We start from the raw sequence: 23,912 nt of genomic DNA, 5'->3' as shown, positions 1-23,912 counted from the left end.
TACATTTTTCACTCTCCTGGTAATCTGCGAGAATGCCAGCAGCTTCATCCAACTTTCCTTCTTTGCGGAGCTTTCTCTCCTTTAGTTTCATGCGAACCAGTTTCCGCTGCCTCTCTATTTCTGTCAACTTGTTCCATTCCTGTTCTCCATACTCCTTAATCAGTGCCTGTGTAAATCACCATGTGTTGAATCATATGTTACTGAATTTTCAATTAACAATTATTAAAAAACCTACACATACTTCAGAGTTCCTTGCATATTAAAAAGCTGTGTGATCTACTACATAAAACAATACATTTTATTTTAAAAAACATACATTAAAGATTAGGTGAATAAAACTGAATTCATTACAGTTATCTAAGTCAGGAAAAGATAATCTTTTGGCTTAATGGTAAAATGTTTAATTCCAAAAGAAAATATGACACAGAATGGTAATAATGTGTGTGTGTGTGTGTGTGTGTGTGTTGGTGTCACTGATGCAACTAGTTAAATAATTACATGTCTGCAAGTTTTATAAATTTCTTAAGAAACCTGCAAAAATGAATGACCCCTTTAATTGCATGACATAAATGAACTTTTTTGCATGATGGCTTTTGTATGAAAGAATTGAACGATTTTATATATAAGAAAAAGGAAAGTTAAAGTCTGGTGATTTGATGATGTAAATTTGGAAGCCTCAGACATTGTGCTTATGCACCTGATATTGGGATGTGACATAATACATGAATAACACTGTCTGACACGTACCTAATAGCTAAATGAAAGAGCATTTGACCAAGAAATGCGGGTTAGTTGGATACTTTATGCCAATGCTGATAATTGTGCATGTTGGGGGTGGGGGCACTCACCAGTTATTATGTACTTTTGAGAGAGTGATATATGTAAGGTGAAGTTTGTTTGCATTTGACACATGCACAGTGGAGAGAATGTTGGCATACCTCTATGCTACTTTGATGTAATGTGGCTAACTTTTCTTTGGATATTGTACTTATGGTGGCCATAGATTCAGAGAATTCGTTTATAGGTTTATATTTTCTTAGTAACTGCAGATATATTTGATGGTGGACCATCACCTTTTTTATAACTTGGAGATGTCTTAAAGCCAGAATGCCTTCTGTCATGTTTGGACAAATTTTATTCAACAGTTTTGAAGAAAGAGTAATTTCAAGATAATGGTTGCCATATCTAATGGCAAATCAACATTATTTGTGTGTGTGTGTGTATATATATATATATATATATATATATATATATATATATATATATATATATATATATATATATATATATAAAGGTCTTTGTGCTATGATGGTTTCTTTCAAGTATGATCTAATTCTATTTAGAAGTGATTGAGAAGAAATTGTTGATTTTTTATTTTATTTTAGTGACAATAATAGATGCCAGATCAGCATCAACTGTATTAATTTTAAAGCACTCTATGTTGTTGTTGTGGGGTTTAATGACATTTTTCAGCACACGATAGGCTATGCATGGCGGCCAGTATTAATGGTGGAGAAAGAACCCGGGAAAATCCTGGAAAGAACCACTGACCCATGAGAAGCTACTGGCAAGCTTTCTCACATACCCACATTGGCTGGATCTGAGACTTGAACCGGCGCAGACAGAGGTGAGATGGCAGTGATCCATAACGGACAGCACTTTAGACCACTTGGCCACTTGGGGCCCCCTTAAAGCACTCTATATCAGGATGATTTTGGTCAAGTTTAGTCAAATTCTGTTGAGTCATTTAAAGATTCTTTTTATTAGTAATGGTTACCATATTTTATGGTATGTCTGCATCATTTTGTACATTTCTTATCCTGCCAGTACAATACAATACAGTAAGCTCTTTGACCTTCAGCACAATGTACAATGGATTCAGTGCCATACAGTAAGATCTTTTGACTTTCAGCACAATGTACAATGGATTCAGTGCCATACAGTAAGATCTTTTGACTTTCAGCACAATGTACAATGGATTCAGTGCCATACAGTAAGATCTTTTGACTTTCACTCTTTTGACTTTCAGCACAATGTACAATGGATTCAGTGCCATACAGTAAGCTCTTTTGACCTTCAGCACAATGTACAATGGATTCAGTGCCATACAGTAAGCTATTTTGACCTTCAGCACAATGTACAATGGATTCAGTGCCATACAGTGAGCTATTGTGACCTTCAGCACAATGTACAATGGATTCAGTACCATACAGTGAACCCTTTTCACCTTCAGCACAGTATACAATGGATTCAGTGCCATACAGTGAGCTATTTTGACCTTCAGCACAATATACAATGGATTCAGTGCCATACAGTGAGCTCTTTTGACCTTCAGCACAGTATACAATGGATTCAGTGCCATACAGTAAGCTCTTTAACCTTCAGCCAGGTGAGCTACACATTGTCATGTAAAATTGATATATTTATTTCCCTCCTAACCAAAACACAGTTCCCTGTCAAAGAAGATCTATAAAAGTATGTGTGATATGTTTTGATCAACTCACCTCCAGAAAGAGCCTATCCTTGACAGCATCATATTTGCTTTCCAAGGCTTTCATCAGCTTTCTTTCACTGACTTCCTCCTCAGTCTCCCCATGCTGTATATATGTAACTGTATCCTCTCCATCACGATCAAGCAAGACAGTTGCCACATTGGCATGGTTGTCTTTCTGCTTCAAGGTGGTCTGAGCTCTGTGCAACGTCTGCATGGTCTTCAGGTCCTATATAGAGGAGTTAATATTGATATGCTTGGCAAATTCAACAGGTTCTACAGAGAGAGGTAAATACTGAGATATTTGTCAAAGTCCTATCCATAGGGGTTAATATTGACATGCTCATCAAATTCTTCAGGTATTATACAGAGGGTTAATAATGACATGTTTATCAAGGTCCTATACATAGGGGTTAATACTGACATGTTTGTCAAGGTCCAATACATAGGGGTTAATAATGACATGTTTGTCAAGATCCTATACATAGGGGTTATCATGGACATTTTTTAAAATCTTACACAGAAGGGTTAATACTGACATGTTTGTTAAATTCTTCAGGTCCTACAGAGGGGGATTAATACTTAAATGTTTGTCAAGTTGTAGGGATTAATACTTAAATGTTTGTCAAGTTGTAGGGATTAATACTTAAATGTTTGTCAAGTTGTTTTTATGTGCTAAGGGTCGAACAAAGTAACATGACTGTTTAACTGTTCAATTATATATTCAATACAGACTAGTTCATTAAAAAAAGAGGTATTGCTCTGCATACATCCTAAAACGAACAAGGACTACAATAGATACTATTAAATATACTTCCTTTACTTCCAATATATAATCAATAATGGTTTAAATTAAAATTAAACTGACTTAGAATGAGAACTGGGCATATGTGAAGTTTCTGTTTACTAATTATGTGTAAGGATAGAAAAAACCTACAATTAATAATTAAGAAAACAAAAACACTGACTGATATACCACACTTGAACGTAAGTATTACAAAAAAAGCGGTGTGTTTGAAATTATTCATCTGGCCGATATTGGCTGAAATGTGCACAATTAGCAAAGAAATAGATAAGCAGAATGATATCTGTACAACATTGTCAAATTCTGTTCATATTTTTTATCTGATCTTTTTAAAAGTTGTTTGAAGTTTATTCTATATTTAAAAATGTCAGCCATATTTAAAGTTTATTCTATATTTAGTAATGTCAGCCATATTTAAAGTTTATTCTATATTTAGTAATGTCAGCCATATTTAAAGTTTATTCTATATTTAGTAATGTCAGCCATATTTAAAGTTTATTCTATATTTAGTAAAGTCAGCCACATAATAACGCATATGCTTGTCATTTACAAAAAACTGAAAGGCCTTGAAATCATCATACTCTTCCTTCAATTCTGTGTGTTTTAAAAATATGTAATCTAAAGGTTTCCTATTTTAAGAAGTGGCATTCATAGTTGAAAGCTCATTTGTATAAAATTCAATGGCCTTATGTAAGGATACTTTCTGTACAATTTGGAATAATTCAGACATAAGGCCATTCCATAGGCCTACATGGCCTTATGTAAGGATACTTTCTGTACAATTTGGAATAATTCAGACATAAGGCCATTCCATAGGCCTACATGGCCTTATGTAAGGATACTTTCTGTACAATTTGGAATAATTCAGACACAAGGCCATTCCATAGGCCTACATGTCTTATGTAAGGATACTTTCTGTAGAATTTGGAATAATTCAGACACAAGGCCATTCCATATGCCCACATGGCTTTATGTAAGGATACTTTCTGTACAATTTGGAATAATTCAGACATGAGGCCATTCCATAGGCCTACATGGCCTTATGTAAGGATACTTTCTGTACAATTTGGAATAATTCAGACACAAGGCCATTCCATATGCCCACATGGCCTTATGTAAGGATTTTTCTGTACAATTTGGAATAATTCAGACACAAGGCCATTCCATAGGCCTACATGGCCTTATGTAAGGATACTTTCTGTACAATTTGGAATAATTCAGACACAAGGCCATTCCATAGGCCTACATGGCCTTATGTAAGGATACTTTCTGTACAATTTCGAATAATTCAGACACAAGGCCATTCCATATGCCCACATGGCCTTATGTAAGGATACTTTCTGTACAATTTGGAATAATTCAGACACAAGGCCATTCCATAGGCCCACACTGAAATACAGCATAATGAATTTGTAAAGATACATAATGTTTCCTAAAATGGAAACACATGATTTTAAGACTAAATATTCAAAATGAAGATTAATAAAAGTCTCCATTCACTGCAGGCAAGTGACTTTTTAAGGAAGCTCTGTTTGTTCTTTTATTTTCTTTCTTTCTTTCTTGGTGGATGGAACAGTGGTCCCCCTTTTGAATGGTCTCTTCCCCAACAAGCAACCACATGATTTTAGAACCACAATCCGTCCTCACAAATTTATTTGTGTTCAAAAGTACCCTTCTTTGATAACCAACTCTGTGCATGTGACCCGCATATCAGAGCAAAATATGTTAAATTTTCTCCTCACAACAGGACATATATTCAGACTTACAGATGGAAATCTCAGGAATGTTTGTTGATTTCTAAATTCAACACATTGACATTTGTTCCAAAATGCTGATAAATTATCAAACTTTAGCAAACTGATTATCCTTACTGCTGCCTTTGCCTCATCGCCATGGTTCCTACGTGTTAACCCTGTCTGCACCTTGGCAGATCAATCAGATATTTCAGTGCTTCTGGTTTTTGAATTTCACTGAATGCAGCAGCAAGCTACCACATCCAATCAAAATCAAGTTGTTTAAATCTGAACACTGATCCTACATGATCAAAAGAAGGGGATCACACAACTGGAATGGACTCATAAATAAGCAATTTTCCACTGCTGATCCATGTTTCTAAAAATAGATCCTTCTCCTCAGTATACCTGTAAGTGGCTTCTCTTTGGTATGCAGTCATACTTTCAATGTTAAAACTGCAAAGTATCCTTTTGAAGTCAGTTGCCTTCACCATTTTCAGACAATGTACAAATCACCACTCTTGCACATTATTGGTTAGTTGGCATTTATATACTAAGAATGGCAACTATTAAATCCAATTGATGTCTCTAGGAAAAAGCACTGTCTGATAAATCAGCCATGGTGTAGATAGGGTTAACATATTAAAACCTTGGCTAGTGAAAATGTGTGTCCATTAGATGACAGGTTTTGTCACTTTTATAATTGTTATCAAGATGACATATGTTAATAGCTGAGAAGCACGTATTTGTTCAACTCAGGTAAGTGTGACTTTTGGCATCATCAAGTTAAAATGGTATGTTAGCCATCATGGTTTCTCTAATTAGATTCAGAAATGCACTTAAAAGGGTACTAAGTCATAACCAGTTGATCATGTGACAACCTCACTTCCTTTGTTAACACAGTTCATGTTGTGTAACAGTTACAAATTAGTTTGAGAGGAGTACTGTGACCAAAGAAGGAATAAGCTGTTGCAAGTTTTGGACAATGTCAACAGATATTTTCTGTTTAGAAGAAAATGTCAGATTTGACCAAAGAAAAAGAGAGAAAGTCCTACAGTCATCAAATTTAATGTCTGACATTTTTTTAATAAAAAAAAACAAACATCATCTATAATACATTCTGCACCAGGAGGAAAATGGGAATGGATAGAGAATGAGGTTACAGTCACATGTTAGTACCCTGATTTTACTGACACGATTTTAAAATGGTTTTGCACTGCAATGTATGACTGTTCATAATTTTTTTTAAAAACATCAGTAAAAGTTACTTACACTGATTCCATAATATGCAAGTGATTTTTAAGTGAAAATGTGAAATATTTCTAAATTAGTAATGCCCTACTTACTATATATGTAATTATTAGTCACAACTGTGTGTTTCATCTCTATAAAGACCACTACTCTCAAAAGGCATTTTCTAGTTGTAGAAGTTTAAACTTATAAGAGGTTGCCCATTGTATATGATGATAAAAGACATAAAATATTTGCAAGAAAGAAAGAAAGGAAGACAAGAAGGAGAAAGATATAGAAAATGTACCATGTCCTGCAGGTTACTATGAAGTTTTTGGGACTCCCTGTCTTGCTGTTGCTGAAGGTCAGCCAACAAGGTCACCTGAAGGTCATCATCAGATTTGGTCTCCCCTTCCTTCTGGAATTTTTGTTGGAGATCTTCAACACATATGCCAACAGCTTCCTGTGGAAGAGACGTAATTCTTTATTTATAATACAACTAATGATTCTATGTGACATTATGAACTTCTTCAAGAACATTTAAGATACGGAACACAAATCTGAAGTAAAATTTTTGTACAGAATAGAATTTAGCAAACCTGAATTTATGTGGTCCCTACTTTTCTGTTCAAGTTTTCAATTACTCAAGTTTTTAAGATATAAGTCAAAATAATACTTTCTTCTAAGACTAAGCATTATGGATTTTACAACTGATAGTACAAAGAATACAAATAACAGTCCACTCAAAATGCACTGGAACCAGCATGAAATCACATAATATCTTGGGAAATATTATGACAACTGTAAAGAAAACTGACAACAAATATTGCAGAACTGTTTTTTTTTTAAAAACTATCCTAAGTACTTCGGACTTTTGTTGAAAACAAAGACACAAAATAAACACACAAAAACCAAAAGAAAAAAATGTATAATTTACAAATGTTGATATGACAGATGATCTAAGAGAAATATTATTTCATAAATGATGATATCGTGCCTTGCTGAATTTTTAAACTCTGTTAATAAAATCAAAACCAAGCTGTTATTGACCTACGAAAGAAGGAGCAAGAGCAACATCTGTTTCTTAATATAAATTTATGTAGCCATTGATTATATCCCAGATAATTCATTGTCTCCTTATAAATTTATGTAGCCATTGATTATATCCCACATAATTCATTGTCTCCTTATTAACAACAACCAGAACAATAATAATAATACCAACAATAGATATAAAAGAGTAATTATTATAGATGAGTGGATGAACAATTAACAAATATGAATGATTTATTGAATATAAAAATATGGGCTCTAAACAGAGAGATTGGATGACAAAGAACTTGGATAGAAGTCCAGGAGCAGAACATTTCTCATCCCCTGGCCCTACTTTACGTGACATTATAACAAATACAACTGCCCAAAGCTATAACTGGAGTTCCAAAACCAGTAAAAAAAAGACATCTTACTGAATAAACTGTATAAGAACACTAAAAGCAATCAAGAAGCGTCTAAACAGGCACCAACATAAATGATCTGTTTAGTGTCCATACTTTTCAATTAAATAATTTGTTCATTTAGTTCACCATTCATCCACTTACCAATAATTACTTTATTTTTTTGCAGTTCTTGTACTAGGTATTTTTACTATTGTTGTGGTTACTGTCAATAAAGAGAGAATTAATTATCTATGACTACAGCACGTTATATTAGGAAACAGATGGTGCTCTTGCTCCTTTGACTGCCTTAGATCAAACTGGGCCAAAACTTATAATAGCTGCTAAGAGTACAACATACTTATGTAATCAATTATAAGAAAACTACAGTACCCATTGATGTGGAAAACTGCTAAGTTCACACCAATTAACCAACCCAGTATAAAATGTAGTATGTCTTACAGTGATGTGAAGAAATATTTATGTCCAAAACTTGTATCAGGCAAAATGCCAAGTTTTATTAACTGAACACTTGATATTGTCCATACCATATTACGACACAATCTAAGTTCAGTAAAAACTGATCTTTACCATGTTCAACTTGCTGACACCCATTTTTGTTCATACAGTGGGATCAAAACCACTATGCACTTTTTCATGTTCTGTCCCCAGTACAGTAGACAATGAGTTGATGAGAAATTTACTTAGATTTACTGCTTTGGGGAAAGGGCGATGCAAATGAAAAATATATAATTTTACAAAATGTATGCAAATATATAACTGCTACTGGACAATTTCAATACCTTACTCAAATCATGATTACTTACTCTCTCTCTCTCTCTCTCTCTCTCTCTTTCTCCAACCAATTATTTTTCATTAGTATGTTGTCATGCTGAATATGTTGCAATACTTGTGTTATGTTGGGAGAGCTTGTGCCCAATTCCCTTGTATCCTACTGTGACAATAAAATATGTTTAAAACAAAACCCAGTATAAAAGGTGATATGAACAATTACTAGCCAATATCAACTGTCCCTACTACACTGTTTCCTTGTTATAGTTTGCCCTCATAACTTGCAAACCTGCTTATAACAAGTAGACATGTATGAATCCAAATTTTTGTCTCATATAAAAGGCAAAAAATGGGCTCATATTTGCTTAACATTTATAAAAATCAAATTAAAATTATCATATAAAAGATAATGACATTGCTTGTTTTATCAATTAAAACAGTTGTTAGTGCACAATAATATAAAATAAAAAAAAAGAAATTATAAATTTTAGTAAGAAATCATATATTAGTGCACAATAAAATAAAAATAAAGAAATTATACATTTTGGTAAGAAATCATATTTTTGTAAGATTATCTTTAACAAAATATTTTCTCAATAAATAACACAATAGACAATGAAGTGTCAATCAGTGAAAATGAAGGGAACTGCCTCCCTGAGGCAACATTGTAAGAAATAAATACCAATTAAAGAAGTATTGTCAAATGATATTTGTGTTTTAGGTTTTAATCCAATTGTTATAAATGTGACATACCCTCATCTATTCAAATATGAAAGCAAGTCTGCCAGCTGTAATTTTGATGCCCACTCGCACCTCCATAAGAATCTAATATTATAAGTGCATATACAGCAACCGAACTGATTTATTCTGACAACTGCTGAGAATCTATTTACCTTTTGGCATCATAACACAAGCCAATTAACAGATTAATTGTCTAGGCCAATTACAACACATTCAATGTGCAGACATCACAGCAACTTCCATATGTAGGGTCAGTCTAATTTCTTGTTAAAATCACACACTGTGGACTATTCCGAATTTGCTGTTTTTGCCTTATTGATAGATTGTTCTTCAAAATGCACAGTGATACATTCCAAAATGAACTTGCAAGTTTGAAACAAAACTCCCAAATTTTTGTTTTTCTTTCCTTTCAGTTGATTTTTTGATTTGGATTTAGCATTCCATGACCATGCAAATGCCATGTGCCAACTGTTTTTATTAGAACCAATGGCATAGATCTGGCATGAAATGAAGACCGACAAGTGCACCAGCCTAACAATGAGATGGTCCAAGTAATTTAACAAACTGGTTGCCAAGAGTTGTGATTCATAGTAAAATATCAGTGGCAAGAATGATGCAATATGGAGTTCCCCTGGGATAAATCCTGGAGCCTCTATTATTACTGCCATTTATAAATTACTCACCATTTAAAACAGCTGCAGATATAATATCCTCAAACAGACTCGTACAGTGATGATGCTAAATTATCTGATGCTAATTCTTTGAAAACTGTACATATAGTAGAGGATGTAAAGTGGGATTAATTGTACTTATCTAATTATGTCACCCACTATAAATAAATACATTATTATTAGAGATGTTATCCATCATTATATCAAATGTTCGAGAAAACCCCAAATAAATTACCTTTTCTAATGCACAAGAAAATTCAAATAACAGCTCCTGACTAGTTAGATGGCAGTAATGAGAGAAAATTATATATTAAACTCACTCGTTGAGCAGTAAACAGAAGCTAAAGGCAATCAAATTTTCCCTGCTAGTATTACTTATTAATCTGGCAATGTCATAAGAAGCTGATTCTAGTAATGCATTGACTCCCCAAACCACTTCTACTTTCTCCCAATCTTGACTCCCCAAACCCCTTTTACTTTCTTCCAATCTTCACTCCCCAAACCTCTTCTACTTTCTCCCAATCCTGACTTGTCAATCCCCTTAAACTTTCTTCCAATCTTGACTTCCAAAGCCTCTTTGACTTTCCCAATCCCCTCCTATTTCAAACATCCATCTATCTGCCTGTTCATCAGCATCACTTATTGTATTAGCAACTACTAATGAGTTTGTATAACTGAGGCTACACTTAACACTTAATCTAATGTATGGCAGTCATTTAAATTTGGTCAGTTTAATGTACTGCACTAACAAAGAAGATAAATGTTCAGATTCCAGTTTGTTAAGAAATTTAAATTTTCCAAGGTGCATATAATTACCAGAACTTACCTCTAACAGTTCTTTCTCCTGTGATGGATTCTTATCATCTGATTTCTGCCAGAGGTTGTATATTTCTAACAGTTCCTGAAGCTTCTCATCTCTTTCCTCATCATTCATATTCCTCGCTGCATCACGATGCTCACCATTTGTTTGCTCATTCAGAAGCTGTATGAACCAATGCAAGAAAATCATTAAGAAAATTAATTACTTCTTTAAATTAGTTTGGTTCAGCTTGTTTTAGTATTTTATGGTACAGAAGCATAAATAATGTTTAAAAGAATTTGCTGTTATGGAACTGAAAATATCTCAACATCCATGTACATATTTATTAACCCTTTATTCCCCAGGTATGCTTTTCTATGCCTTAACCTTTGCCCCCCCGTCTACGCGTAACTATGCTTTTACCTTTGCCCCCCATCTACGCATTTCTACGCAATACACAGTATCTACTACGAATATGTTACATGTTCCATTTAAACGTTGATTCGTCATGAGTTAACCAAACGCTGGTCAAAAAATAAATCATCTTTATTAACATTTGATTTTAATGATGCAATACTTAACACCAGAACACATAAATCTAAATTTAACCGACCAATTATACATAGAGGGTTTTTCCATGTCCCCATCAAAAATGGCGTCTTGGGCCAATTGTATTACCTCAGTTCGATGTAAATATTATGGCCTTTTCAACATATGTAAGTTACTCATAATTGTAATTTTTTCCTATTATAATGCAGAAGTTTACATTACTAGTATAAATTCATAATATATCATGTACTTTATGTGGAAAATCACATTCGTAAAATGCGCGGCAAATACGGCAAGTATTCTTCCATACATTGTAATGTATAATGTAGCTTTAACGTGTTTAAAACACGAAATCTGCCATAATTGCATGGCATATAAAATAAAATAACAAAATTAAGAATGTCTGTGTTGTTCATTTCTTCCATCCATTTCAATATGCAAAGTTTCAATTAAATCGTATAACAGACTATACCGGAAGTGAAATTGTTTATTTACGAAAGGAATTCACTGATCTCGTCATGGCGATGTCATCCTTGTCTGTTGATTACAGTAATTTGTCTGGAAGTGAAAACAATTTTTCTGGATTCAGTTCCAGCAAAATACCAGATTTTATAAACAATGATGCCTTTAATGACGAAGGCTCTGAAATTCTGTCATCAGATATCGACACTGAAATGTCAGCAGATTCGAGTGACACTGATGATGATCAGCCAAATTGGTTTGCAGTCGTGCAAGATGTTGACAAAGTCCATTTACTCAGCAGTCAGAACCATCACAAAATTTGAGGAAACAGCACCAGAACAAGGCTTATTCCATTTATATTTTCCAGTTGGACTTTTTGAAAAGATTGTAATCGAAACAAATAAATTTGCAGCTGAACAATATGTGGATCATGAAATCAGTGATGCAAACTGGACAGAGACCAGTGTGCCTGAGATGTCTGCCTTTATTGGCATGTTGATCTTCATGGGGATAGTCAAAGCTCCTGACTATAGATTTTATTGGTCAAATGACAATTTTCTATCCAATGAAGGAATCAAAAATGAAGGTTTTTATACGTTTCTACATTCATTACAAATAATGTATTTCTTTCCAACAGTAAATTGCACAGCAGACACACTCACATATAGAGATCATAAAAGAAATATACATACATACATATTGTATTGTCTTTCATCTTTACATTAAGTGATAATTTTAAAAATAAAAATTAAAACAAATAGCCCATAATATATTCATGTTAATTTATATGTCCGATATGAACCACTCATGTGTGCATATCATACGTACACAAAAACATACATTAGATATCCATAACCACACAACTCCAATCTATCACATCCCCATACATAAATCTAAAATATACATTAGATATCCGTAACCACACAACTCCAATCTATCACATCCCCATACATAAATCTAAAACATACATTAAATATCCGTAACCACACAACTCCAATCTATCACATCCCCATACATAAATCTAAAACATACATTAGATATCCGTAACCACACAACTCCAATCTATCACATCCCCATACATAAATCTAAAACATACATTAGATATCCGTAACCACACAACTCCAATCTATCACATCCCCATACATAAATCTAAAACATACATTAGATATCCGTAACCACACAACTCCAATCTATCACATCCCCATACATAAATCTAAAACATACATTAGATATCCGTAACCACACAACTCCAATCTATCACATCCCCATACATAAATCTAAAACATACATTAGATATCCATAACCACACAACTCCAATCTATCACGTCCCCATACATAAATCTAAAACATACATTAGATATCCGTAACCACACAACTCCAATCTATCACGTCCCCATACATAAATCTAAAACATACATTAGATATCCGTAACCACACAACTCCAATCTATCACGTCCCCATACATAAATCTAAAACATACATTAGATATCCGTAACCACACAACTCCAATCTATCACGTCCCCATACATAAATCTAAAACATACATTAGATATCCGTAACCACACAACTCCAATCTATCACGTCCCCATACATAAATCTAAAACATACATTAGATATCCGTAACCACACAACTCCAATCTATCACATCCCCATACATAAATCTAAAACATACATTAGATATCCGTAACCACACAACTCCAATCTATCACATCCCCATACATAATCTAAAACATACATTAGATATCCGTAACCACACAACTCCAATCTATCACATCCCCATACATAAATCTAAAACATACATTAGATATCCGTAACCACACAACTCCAATCTATCACATCCCCATACATAAATCTAAAACATACATTAGATATCCGTAACCACACAACTCCAATCTATCACATCCCCATACATAAATCTAAAACATACATTAGATATCCGTAACCACACAACTCCAATCTATCACATCCCCATACATAAATCTAAAACATACATTAGATATCCGTAACCACACAACTCCAATCTATCACATCCCCATACATAAATCTAAAACATACATTAGATATCCGTAACCACACAACTCCAATCTATCACATCCCCATACATAAATCTAAAACATACATTAGATATCCGTAACCACACAACTCCAATCTATCACATCCCCATACATAAATCTAAAACATACATTAGATATCCGTAACCACACAACTCCAATCTATCACATCACCATACATAAATCTAAAACATACATTAGATATCCGTAACCACACAACTCCAATCTATCACATCCCCATACATAAATCTAAAACATACATTAGATATCCGTAACCACACAACTCCAATCTATCACATCCCCATACATAAATCTAAAACATACATTAGATATCCGTAACCACACAACTCCAATCTATCACATCCCCATACATAAATCTAAAACATACATTAGATATCCGTAACCACACAACTCCAATCTATCACATCACCATACATAAATCTAAAACATACATTAGATATCCGTAACCACACAACTCCAATCTATCACATCCCCATACATAAATCTAAAACATACATTAGATATCCGTAACCACACAACTCCAATCTATCACATCCCCATACATAAATCTAAAACATACATTAGATATCCGTAACCACACAACTCCAATCTATCACATCCCCATACATAAATCTAAAACATACATTAGATATCCGTAACCACACAACTCCAATCTATCACATCCCCATACATAAATCTAAAACATACATTAGATATCCGTAACCACACAACTCCAATCTATCACATCCCCATACATAAATCTAAAACATACATTAGATATCCGTAACCACACAACTCCAATCTATCACATCCCCATACATAAATCTAAAACATACATTAGATATCCGTAACCACACAACTCCAATCTATCACATCCCCATACATAAATCTAAAACATACATTAGATATCCGTAACCACACAACTCCAATCTATCACATCCCCATACATAAATCTAAAACATACATTAGATATCCGTAACCACACAACTCCAATCTATCACATCCCCATACATAAATCTAAAACATACATTAGATATCCGTAACCACACAACTCCAATCTATCACATCCCCATACATAAATCTAAAACATACATTAGATATCCGTAACCACACAACTCCAATCTATCACATCCCCATACATAAATCTAAAACATACATTAGATATCCGTAACCACACAACTCCAATCTATCACATCCCCATACATAAATCTAAAACATACATTAGATATCCGTAACCACACAACTCCAATCTATCACATCCCCATACATAAATCTAAAACATACATTAGATATCCGTAACCACACAACTCCAATCTATCACATCCCCATACATAAATCTAAAACATACATTAGATATCCGTAACCACACAACTCCAATCTATCACATCCCCATACATAAATCTAAAACATACATTAGATATCCGTAACCACACAACTCCAATCTATCACATCCCCATACATAAATCTAAAACATACATTAGATATCCGTAACCACACAACTCCAATCTATCACATCCCCATACATAAATCTAAAACATACATTAGATATCCGTAACCACACAACTCCAATCTATCACATCCCCATACATAAATCTAAAACATACATTAGATATCCGTAACCACACAACTCCAATCTATCACATCCCCATACATAAATCTAAAACATACATTAGATATCCGTAACCACACAACTCCAATCTATCACATCCCCATACATAAATCTAAAACATACATTAGATATCCGTAACCACACAACTCCAATCTATCACATCCCCATACATAAATCTAAAACATACATTAGATATCCGTAACCACACAACTCCAATCTATCACATCCCCATACATAAATCTAAAACATACATTAGATATCCGTAACCACACAACTCCAATCTATCACATCCCCATACATAAATCTAAAACATACATTAGATATCCGTAACCACACAACTCCAATCTATCACATCCCCATACATAAATCTAAAACATACATTAGATATCCGTAACCACACAACTCCAATCTATCACATCCCCATACATAAATCTAAAACATACATTAGATATCCGTAACCACACAACTCCAATCTATCACATCCCCATACATAAATCTAAAACATACATTAGATATCCGTAACCACACAACTCCAATCTATCACATCCCCATACATAAATCTAAAACATACATTAGATATCCGTAACCACACAACTCCAATCTATCACATCCCCATACATAAATCTAAAACATACATTAGATATCCGTAACCACACAACTCCAATCTATCACATCCCCATACATAAATCTAAAACATACATTAGATATCCGTAACCACACAACTCCAATCTATCACATCCCCATACATAAATCTAAAACATACATTAGATATCTGTAACCACACAACTCCAATCTATCACATCCCCATACATAAATCTAAAATATACATTAGATATCCGTAACCACACAACTCCAATCTATCACATCGCCATACATAAATCTAAAACATACATTAGATATCCGTAACCACACAACTCCAATCTATCACATCCCCATACATAAATCTAAAATATACATTAGATATCCGTAACCACACAACTCCAATCTATCACATCCCCATACATAAATCTAAAACATACATTAGATATCCGTAACCACACAACTCCAATCTATCACATCCCCATACATAAATCTAAAATATACATTAGATATCCGTAACCACACAACTCCAATCTATCACATCCCCATACATAAATCTAAAACATACATTAGATATCCGTAACCACACAACTCCAATCTATCACATCCCCATACATAAATCTAAAACATACATTAGATATCCGTAACCACACAACTCCAGTCTATCACATCTCCATACTAAATATTAGCTTCATGAATATTGGAAATGTAATGCTTACCTTTTTATAATAATACAAATAAATTAAAAATAAAAATAAATTAACTTTTCATTCACTCATCCTGTTTTAAGTTTAGATTAAAATTTCATACAATACTTCATTAAATGATTTATCAAGAAGATAATGCACTTTACAGGTATGATTACATTCATGGGACAACACAAGGCCAAGCTGTATCTTCCTTCAAAGTCAATCAAGTGGGGCCTGAAAGTATGGATTCACTTTGATAGTTTGTCTTGTTTCTGTCACCAGTTCAAGTTTTACCAGGGGAAGGAAGATACAGATGAAGTGAATGAGAGCATGATGGGTCTTGGCTATTGAGTTGTGCAAAAGCGTACTATGCCTTTGAGAGGAAAATTATATCATGTATATTTTGATAACTTTTTTACATCCATTCGACTGGTACCAAGTTTATTGAGACATGGTATATATGCCTGTGGCACCATGAAGAAAAACTGTAAAGGCTTCCCAGAGGAATTTAAATATCCACCATATAGGGAGCAAGGAGGCCATTTAGTCAGACAGGATGAAAACCTGACAGCCACACTGTGGAAGGACAAGAAACCAGTGACAGTCCTATCCACAGCAGCAGATCCAACCATCATTGATATTGCTAACCAGAAACAGAAAGATGGCACAGTACAACAGGTTAACTGTCTAAAGGCTATCACAAATTACCAATAGTACTAACGAGGGGTTGACATATGTGACCAACTCAGGGCCAAATATCCAGTTGGATGATCATCAAAGAAATGGTGGCGATATATGTTTAATTTCATTATAAATATATGTATAATCAATGGTTTTATAACAATCGTGGAGAGTCATCCTGAGAGTCAGGAAAGAAGAAAATGATTCAGACAGTTAGATTTTCGAATTAATTTGGCGAAGAAGCTCATAGAAGGTTTCAAGTGCAGGAAGGTTGCCATGCATCAAAACTTTGTATCCCCAGTAACACAGGCCAATATTGAGACACACATACTGCAGACACTTAAAAGGAAAAAATCCACCTTCAAATACTGTACCAAACATGGAGAAAAAAGATGTAAAGAAAACAAATTTGGCTGTGTCATTTGCAACGTCCATCTATGCTGCATAGAATGTCACAGCCTGTTTCATCAAAGCATGGTCATGGTAACTGTAGATAGTTTTTTCTTATTGTCATGTTTGTTTTGTTCCTCAACATGAAAGTCTGAGAACAAGTGATTTGCTAAATAGTTCATGTTTATATCTGAGATCAGCTCTTCAATGAAATGAAACATTATTAGGTAGGAACTTTTGTTTCCTCTCACATGTATAGGCCTTACCAGATAGAATTACATATCCTTAACCACATCACTAATGACAAATAACAATAACTCACTATGAAAGGCCATATATGGAAAGCAGGCCAAATGAATGAATAACTTTATAAAACAGGCCATTGAATTGCGCTTGAAAAATCTAGAATATTAGTCACACGTAAAGTACAAATAATTTCAAGCTCCAAAGATATAACATAAAAAATCTGATGCTGAATTTCATTGTTTCCGACAAAACAGTACCTGAGGTTTTCATCGATGATGAAATGAATCATTAAAGTCCATCCTTGCATGAAATAGATTCCTATATCCAACTGAATCACATTACTACCAAGAGTAAAATGGCGCCATGCATGCCATGTGGGTGCATCTATTTTTAGAAATGGGGATTTTCTTAATATGACCACTCACATTTTAATTACATTTAAAAAGAATTATTGATAATTATAGGTTGTAAATAATTAGTATGTACTGGTAATATTATTTTCTAGTTGTTGATATGATTTTCTTGGCTATATTATGTTATTATCATTACAAAATGAGTGATATAAAAAATAACCTTGACCTTATTTACCACATTGATTTATCCAACGTCGCATTGTGTAATATATTTCAGACTATTATTTTTTAAATAGCTAAATATTTAATCACAGAATGTTTATATCATGTTTCTTATGAATTTTATATATTCCTTAATGTATATGCCAAATGAATTATAATTTTTTCTGCCTCTTGTCAGGCTCACTTGTGACTTCTAACTGATATTACGAAGAATATAACGCAAACACGGCAGTGAAAAGTTTTAGCTAAATATTTTCAAAAATAATGTCACCAAGTATGCTGATTAAATACATGTTGGTATTTACATATTGATGTTTAAAGATTCGAAGCACAAGTTGCAATGATTAAAACAAAACAACTTTTGCATTGGTAATTGTTTTTATCACAAAATGACAATTAATAACTTACAGTGATCCAGCATTAATAACAAATGCAGACTTTCGGTAGAAATGATTAGGTTATTTTGAGGCTATTCCAGGAATACGAGAATTTTTTTGTGAAGATGACGTTGATTTACAGTTTATGTGTTCTTTGTGGGGAGCAAGAGTATGATGTCGTGAATGTCATATGGGATGCACAGGTAAGAGGGTTCGATTTTTATATGGGAAGCAAAGGGTTAATACTCATTAGAAATTTTCAGTAAAAAAGACAAAATTAAAATTTACCTGTATGAGGAGGTCTCTTTCCTTCTTGTGCTTGTGGTCCAGGTCCCTCACTGCTGCTTCCTGTAGAGCAGTGATATTTTCAGGGTCCACATCAGTCATTTCTCCCCCCTCTTCTTCATTCTCTTTGGATGGTTGCCCTTGCTGACGGCGCTGTCTAGCTGCTTCAAGGCGATCCCGCGCCAGCTGCTCCTGGCGATGTCTCTCTTCTTCTTGGTTCTCAAGGTAACTGCAACAGGAACAAATGAAATGCAATCATCTTGTTTATTCAACTTCTCTTTATCCAAATATTTATATTAAGTCAAGATGGGAATAGTTTGTTGATTATTATAATAAAATATTGTTAATAAGAATGATAATAATAGCAATAATAATAATTTTTATATCATGATGGTGAATCAGTTCAACAGGAATCCTTCTCTGTGGCCCAGTGTTATGAAAATAATCATAAATAGTGATTAATACCATAATACAAGAAAGTATGCGCACACACGAGCACATTTTTTACAATTTCGTGCCACTTAACAAATTATTAATAACACAGCATAACCCTGGAATCAGGTAAATATTACTGGAATGTAATCATTGTTTTAGAGATGGATACAGTGTTCAGTACTAGACATTCAAGTTTAAGCCTCTGATATGATACAAATATACTTGAGATATGATACTCAGATGCCTGTGATATGATACAAATATACCTGAGATATGATAAAAAATATACCTGAGATATGATACAAATATGCCTGAGATATGATACAAATATGCCTGAGATATGATACAAATATACCTTAGATATGATACAAATATACCTGAGATATGATACGAATATGCCTGAGATATGAAACAAATATGCCTGAGATATGATACAAATATACCTGAGATATGATACAAATATACCTGAGATATGATACAAATATACCTGAGATATGATTCTAAGACCATAAATGCAATGGAAAGTGACAATGCTTGGCTGAATGTTACATTGTGACATGCATTTTGTATTATGCAATAGTATGATGCCAATACATGTTAACACAAAGTGATAAGTAATGTTATCACACCAGTGTGGGACTCACTTCTTGTCATGTTTATCAGCCAGTCCCAAAATAAGTGCTGCAGATTCAAATTTATCCTCCTCCCTGGCTAACCTCTGGTCCCTCCTCAGCTTGGCCAGCAGGGATTGTCTCTCTCGTTCCCTCTCAAACTTATCAGTACCCTCATGGATACGCTGCAGTAGTTCCTCCTTCTCCTGTTCAGACAGACAGACAAAATAATTAAGTCTCCACATATTGGACAGTTTTACACCCTAACTGGTTTTCTCAGACTATACTGATGTGTACATTTTAGTGCACTAATCTGCACATTTTCTATGTATATAAAAAAATGAGTGAATCAACACTGTCACCTTTATGCATTATTTTTTGGACTAAAGTACACTTCATGTTAAGGCACAGCTGCATCCTTTATATCAAAACACAGCTGGACACTTCATGAAAAGGCATAGCTGTATGCTTGTGTAAAGGCACAGCGGTATGCTTCATGTAAAAGCATAGATGTATGTGTCATGTTAAAACACAGCTGTACATATAGCTGTTTGCTTCATGTATAGGCAATGCTGTATGCTTCATGTAAAAGCACAGCTAGCTGTATGCTTCATTCTGTTATTTTATTTAATGTAAATATGTTGAATTTAACATGACATAACAGTTGACTATTTCACTAAGAAGGCTTATGTAGCAGTACAAGTAAACTATCCCCCTGACTTTACACCATGCTATTTTACTATATCCTGATGAATTTTTGTTCTAAACATGAAAGCATAATTAATATATACAGTCTCTTACTCATAACTGAAGCCATCTATGAGCTTGATGATAAAATAAACACAACATATCAAACATATGACTTAAATAATGGTACAAAGCCCGGTCAATTAAATGCAAGATCATCTCATATGACTTAAATAATGGTACAAAGCCCAGTTAATTAAATGCAAGATCATCTCATATGACTTAAATAATGGTACAAAGCCCAGTCAATTAAATGCAAGATCATCTCATTATTATGCATCAATCTCACTAATCACTGAAACAGCCCAAGGGCCTGATAATAGAAGATTATATTTCAAGTTTGATCAAAATTAGATATCAATATGGTAGCTGCAAGCACAGCCAATCAACTGCAAGATTATATCATTATTATGTGAAGATATTTCTTATTACTGAACTCATCCAAGATGTTGATGATATAAGCCAATGTTTCAAGTTTGATCAAAACAGATCAGAATTATGGTTCCCTAAGTGGTAACAAACTAAGTCAACCAGATGCAAGATCAACTCTGACATTAACATCTCACTGATATGCATGGATCTCACTCATTATCAAATCCATCCATGATCTCAGTGATTCAGACTGATATTGCATGTTTGATCAAAATCACATCAGAAATATGTCCTCTAGAGTGGTAAAATGTTAAGCCAATTGGCTGCAAGATTATCTCATTAATGTGCATGGATCTCACTCATTATCAAATCAGAAAAATGGCTTCCAGAATGATAACAAGCTGCAGATGCAAAATCACCTCATTAACATTCACAGATCTCTCTCACTATTACTCTGAGATCTTAATGACATAAGCATAAATTCCCAAGTCAGATCAAAATTGGATCAGAAATATGGCTTCCAGAGTGGCAACAAAGTTAGCCAATCAGATGCAAGATCACCTCATTAATATTCATAAAAATAGCTTGCTATCAAAATCATCTGAGATTTTAATGGTACAAACCACATAACAAGTCTAACTGAAACTGGTTCAGAAATATGGACTCTAGAGTCATAACAAGTAATTTTTGATGGCTGGACAGATGATGTCTGATGCATGACTAATGCTAAGGAAAACCATAAATAGGTAAGCTAAAAATGTAACCAAAATGGCATCTGTGTACATTAGCTGATGAACTGTTTCATATCAGATTTATAACACTGATAGCAACAACAACATATTACTGGATTTGTTGCAATAAACATAACAAACATAAGAAACTGTTTCGAAGCACAGTTGTACTACATGACATTTTCATTAAACCAAACTTACTTTCCAGCTCTCTCTTACCAAGAACTCTTGCAAGTAACTCTTACTTAAATGAAAACAACCTTTACACTTGGAAGACTACACTTAGTAAAAGTCTTTTTTAGTAAGTTAAAAAAATCTGTTTGGAGTACATACTCACAGCTGGGCTTTATAAGTAATCCCAAATCTGCCACTGTTGCAATACTAAGACCAAACTAACACAAATCAATCATAAAGAGAATAACTAAAATGGGTTCTAATCCTTATACTGATTTCATTTATTACATTTTCTTTCAATTTGCTGCAAATATATGATCAACAGTAAAATTGATCAGAATTGTGAGAAAGAGTAGTACATAAAAAAACCTATGGTGACTTGAAAATTATATTTAAGTTGCTGCAGAATTTTGTGGTATAAGCAAAATTAAAGACCTTATCAAATCTGTGTTGAAGGTCTAAAAGAATGTTTCTCTTCCTCTGCTTGTCTTCTTCCTCCTCCTCTGCTATCTCCTTTGCTTCCAGTTTGTCACAATCTTCCTCTGTCATTCCTACAGAGCACATTTAGATATTAACAAATGTCTTGTTTGCCGCAGGAAATAATATACAAAGTACCAAAAAAAGATCTTGTTGCAAATTTGCACTTTAAGACTTCTTTCATATTATACCATTACCATTATTTCCATATGAAATACCACTTACTGTGGAGTGGATTTCCTTGATCCACATGTACTAAAATATTATCAATAATGAACATTTATTAAAACATTTTTTTCACCATATGTCATAAGTTCTATGACAGAAATAACTAACTGGATCATAATAAAAATAACACTGAGTAAAACATTAATGAAGTTAAAATTCTTTTCAAAATGAGAAGTGGGCATTTATAATGTGTACTGTTTATACTTGCTTTAAATTTTGCAATCCAATTGCAACTATACAGATCCAGATCTGCCATCACATAATGCACCAGAAGCTCTGGGTCTATGCAGTTTAAGAATAATTAATGGAAGAACTGCACTGACCCTGATCTTCCAGTGTGTAATGTACTGGCAGATCTGGCTCTATGATGTTTGCTACTGAACTTATAAGCAATTATGTATGGTTTTTTGTTGTATTCAAAATATATCCTTAACATATTTATATGACCCTATAAATATCTGTAAAAAAGATGCAAGAAATTGCAAACACCATATACTTTGCATAAAATATTAGCTTCTGCCCCAAACATTATTTTCCTATTACATAATAAAATTTTAACTAAAATAAAGGCTGTTGGGTATGTTGTTTTTTCTTTTTTTAAAAACACAAACTATATTATAATGATTAGTTTACATAATGTACTAAGTGTTTCAAGCACGTGGCTAAACTAGCTGAAATAGATGCACAAATCAATTACAGGAAATGTATTTATTTGGGTTTTTTATTGAAATATAATATACTAAGCACTTCAAGCACTTGGCTAAACCAGCTCAGATGGATGCTCAAAATTGTGCGAATTTTGTATAATGTTTTTAAATTTTTTTATATTAACCCTGGGGGGAAAATGTGCCAGGGTAGGCAGTGAAAAACAGGGATGGTTGGCCATCTAGAAACACCTATTTTCTTACCTTATCAAAGATCAAAAACAATAGTACAAATATTTCAAATC

The 23,912-nt window shown here is 33.7% G+C and overlaps 1 protein-coding gene across 1 annotated transcript in view; it reads right to left on the bottom strand.

The window, feature by feature from the left end:
- LOC149787561 (uncharacterized) overlaps positions 1-23,912 on the bottom strand; it is a 215,877-nt gene that overhangs the window by 101,911 nt on the left and 90,054 nt on the right. Inside the window, exons 28-34 of the mRNA XM_089973710.1 lie at positions 22,694-22,809; positions 20,268-20,440; positions 19,192-19,417; positions 10,723-10,878; positions 6,567-6,722; positions 2,505-2,720; positions 4-166 (exon numbers count right to left, since the gene is read on the bottom strand). Of these exons, the coding sequence (XP_089829836.1) occupies positions 4-166; positions 2,505-2,720; positions 6,567-6,722; positions 10,723-10,878; positions 19,192-19,417; positions 20,268-20,440; positions 22,694-22,809 (1,206 nt within the window). The remainder of the gene's footprint in view (positions 1-3; positions 167-2,504; positions 2,721-6,566; positions 6,723-10,722; positions 10,879-19,191; positions 19,418-20,267; positions 20,441-22,693; positions 22,810-23,912) is intronic.

Source organism: Sinohyriopsis cumingii, chromosome 11 (assembly GCF_028554795.1).
Source record: "Sinohyriopsis cumingii isolate HCF-2022 chromosome 11, ASM2855479v2, whole genome shotgun sequence".
In the NCBI taxonomy this organism is placed as follows: domain Eukaryota; kingdom Metazoa; phylum Mollusca; class Bivalvia; order Unionida; family Unionidae; genus Sinohyriopsis; species Sinohyriopsis cumingii.
The sequence above is the reverse complement of the archived record's forward strand: the minus strand, read 5'-3'. Positions and strand labels throughout refer to the sequence as shown.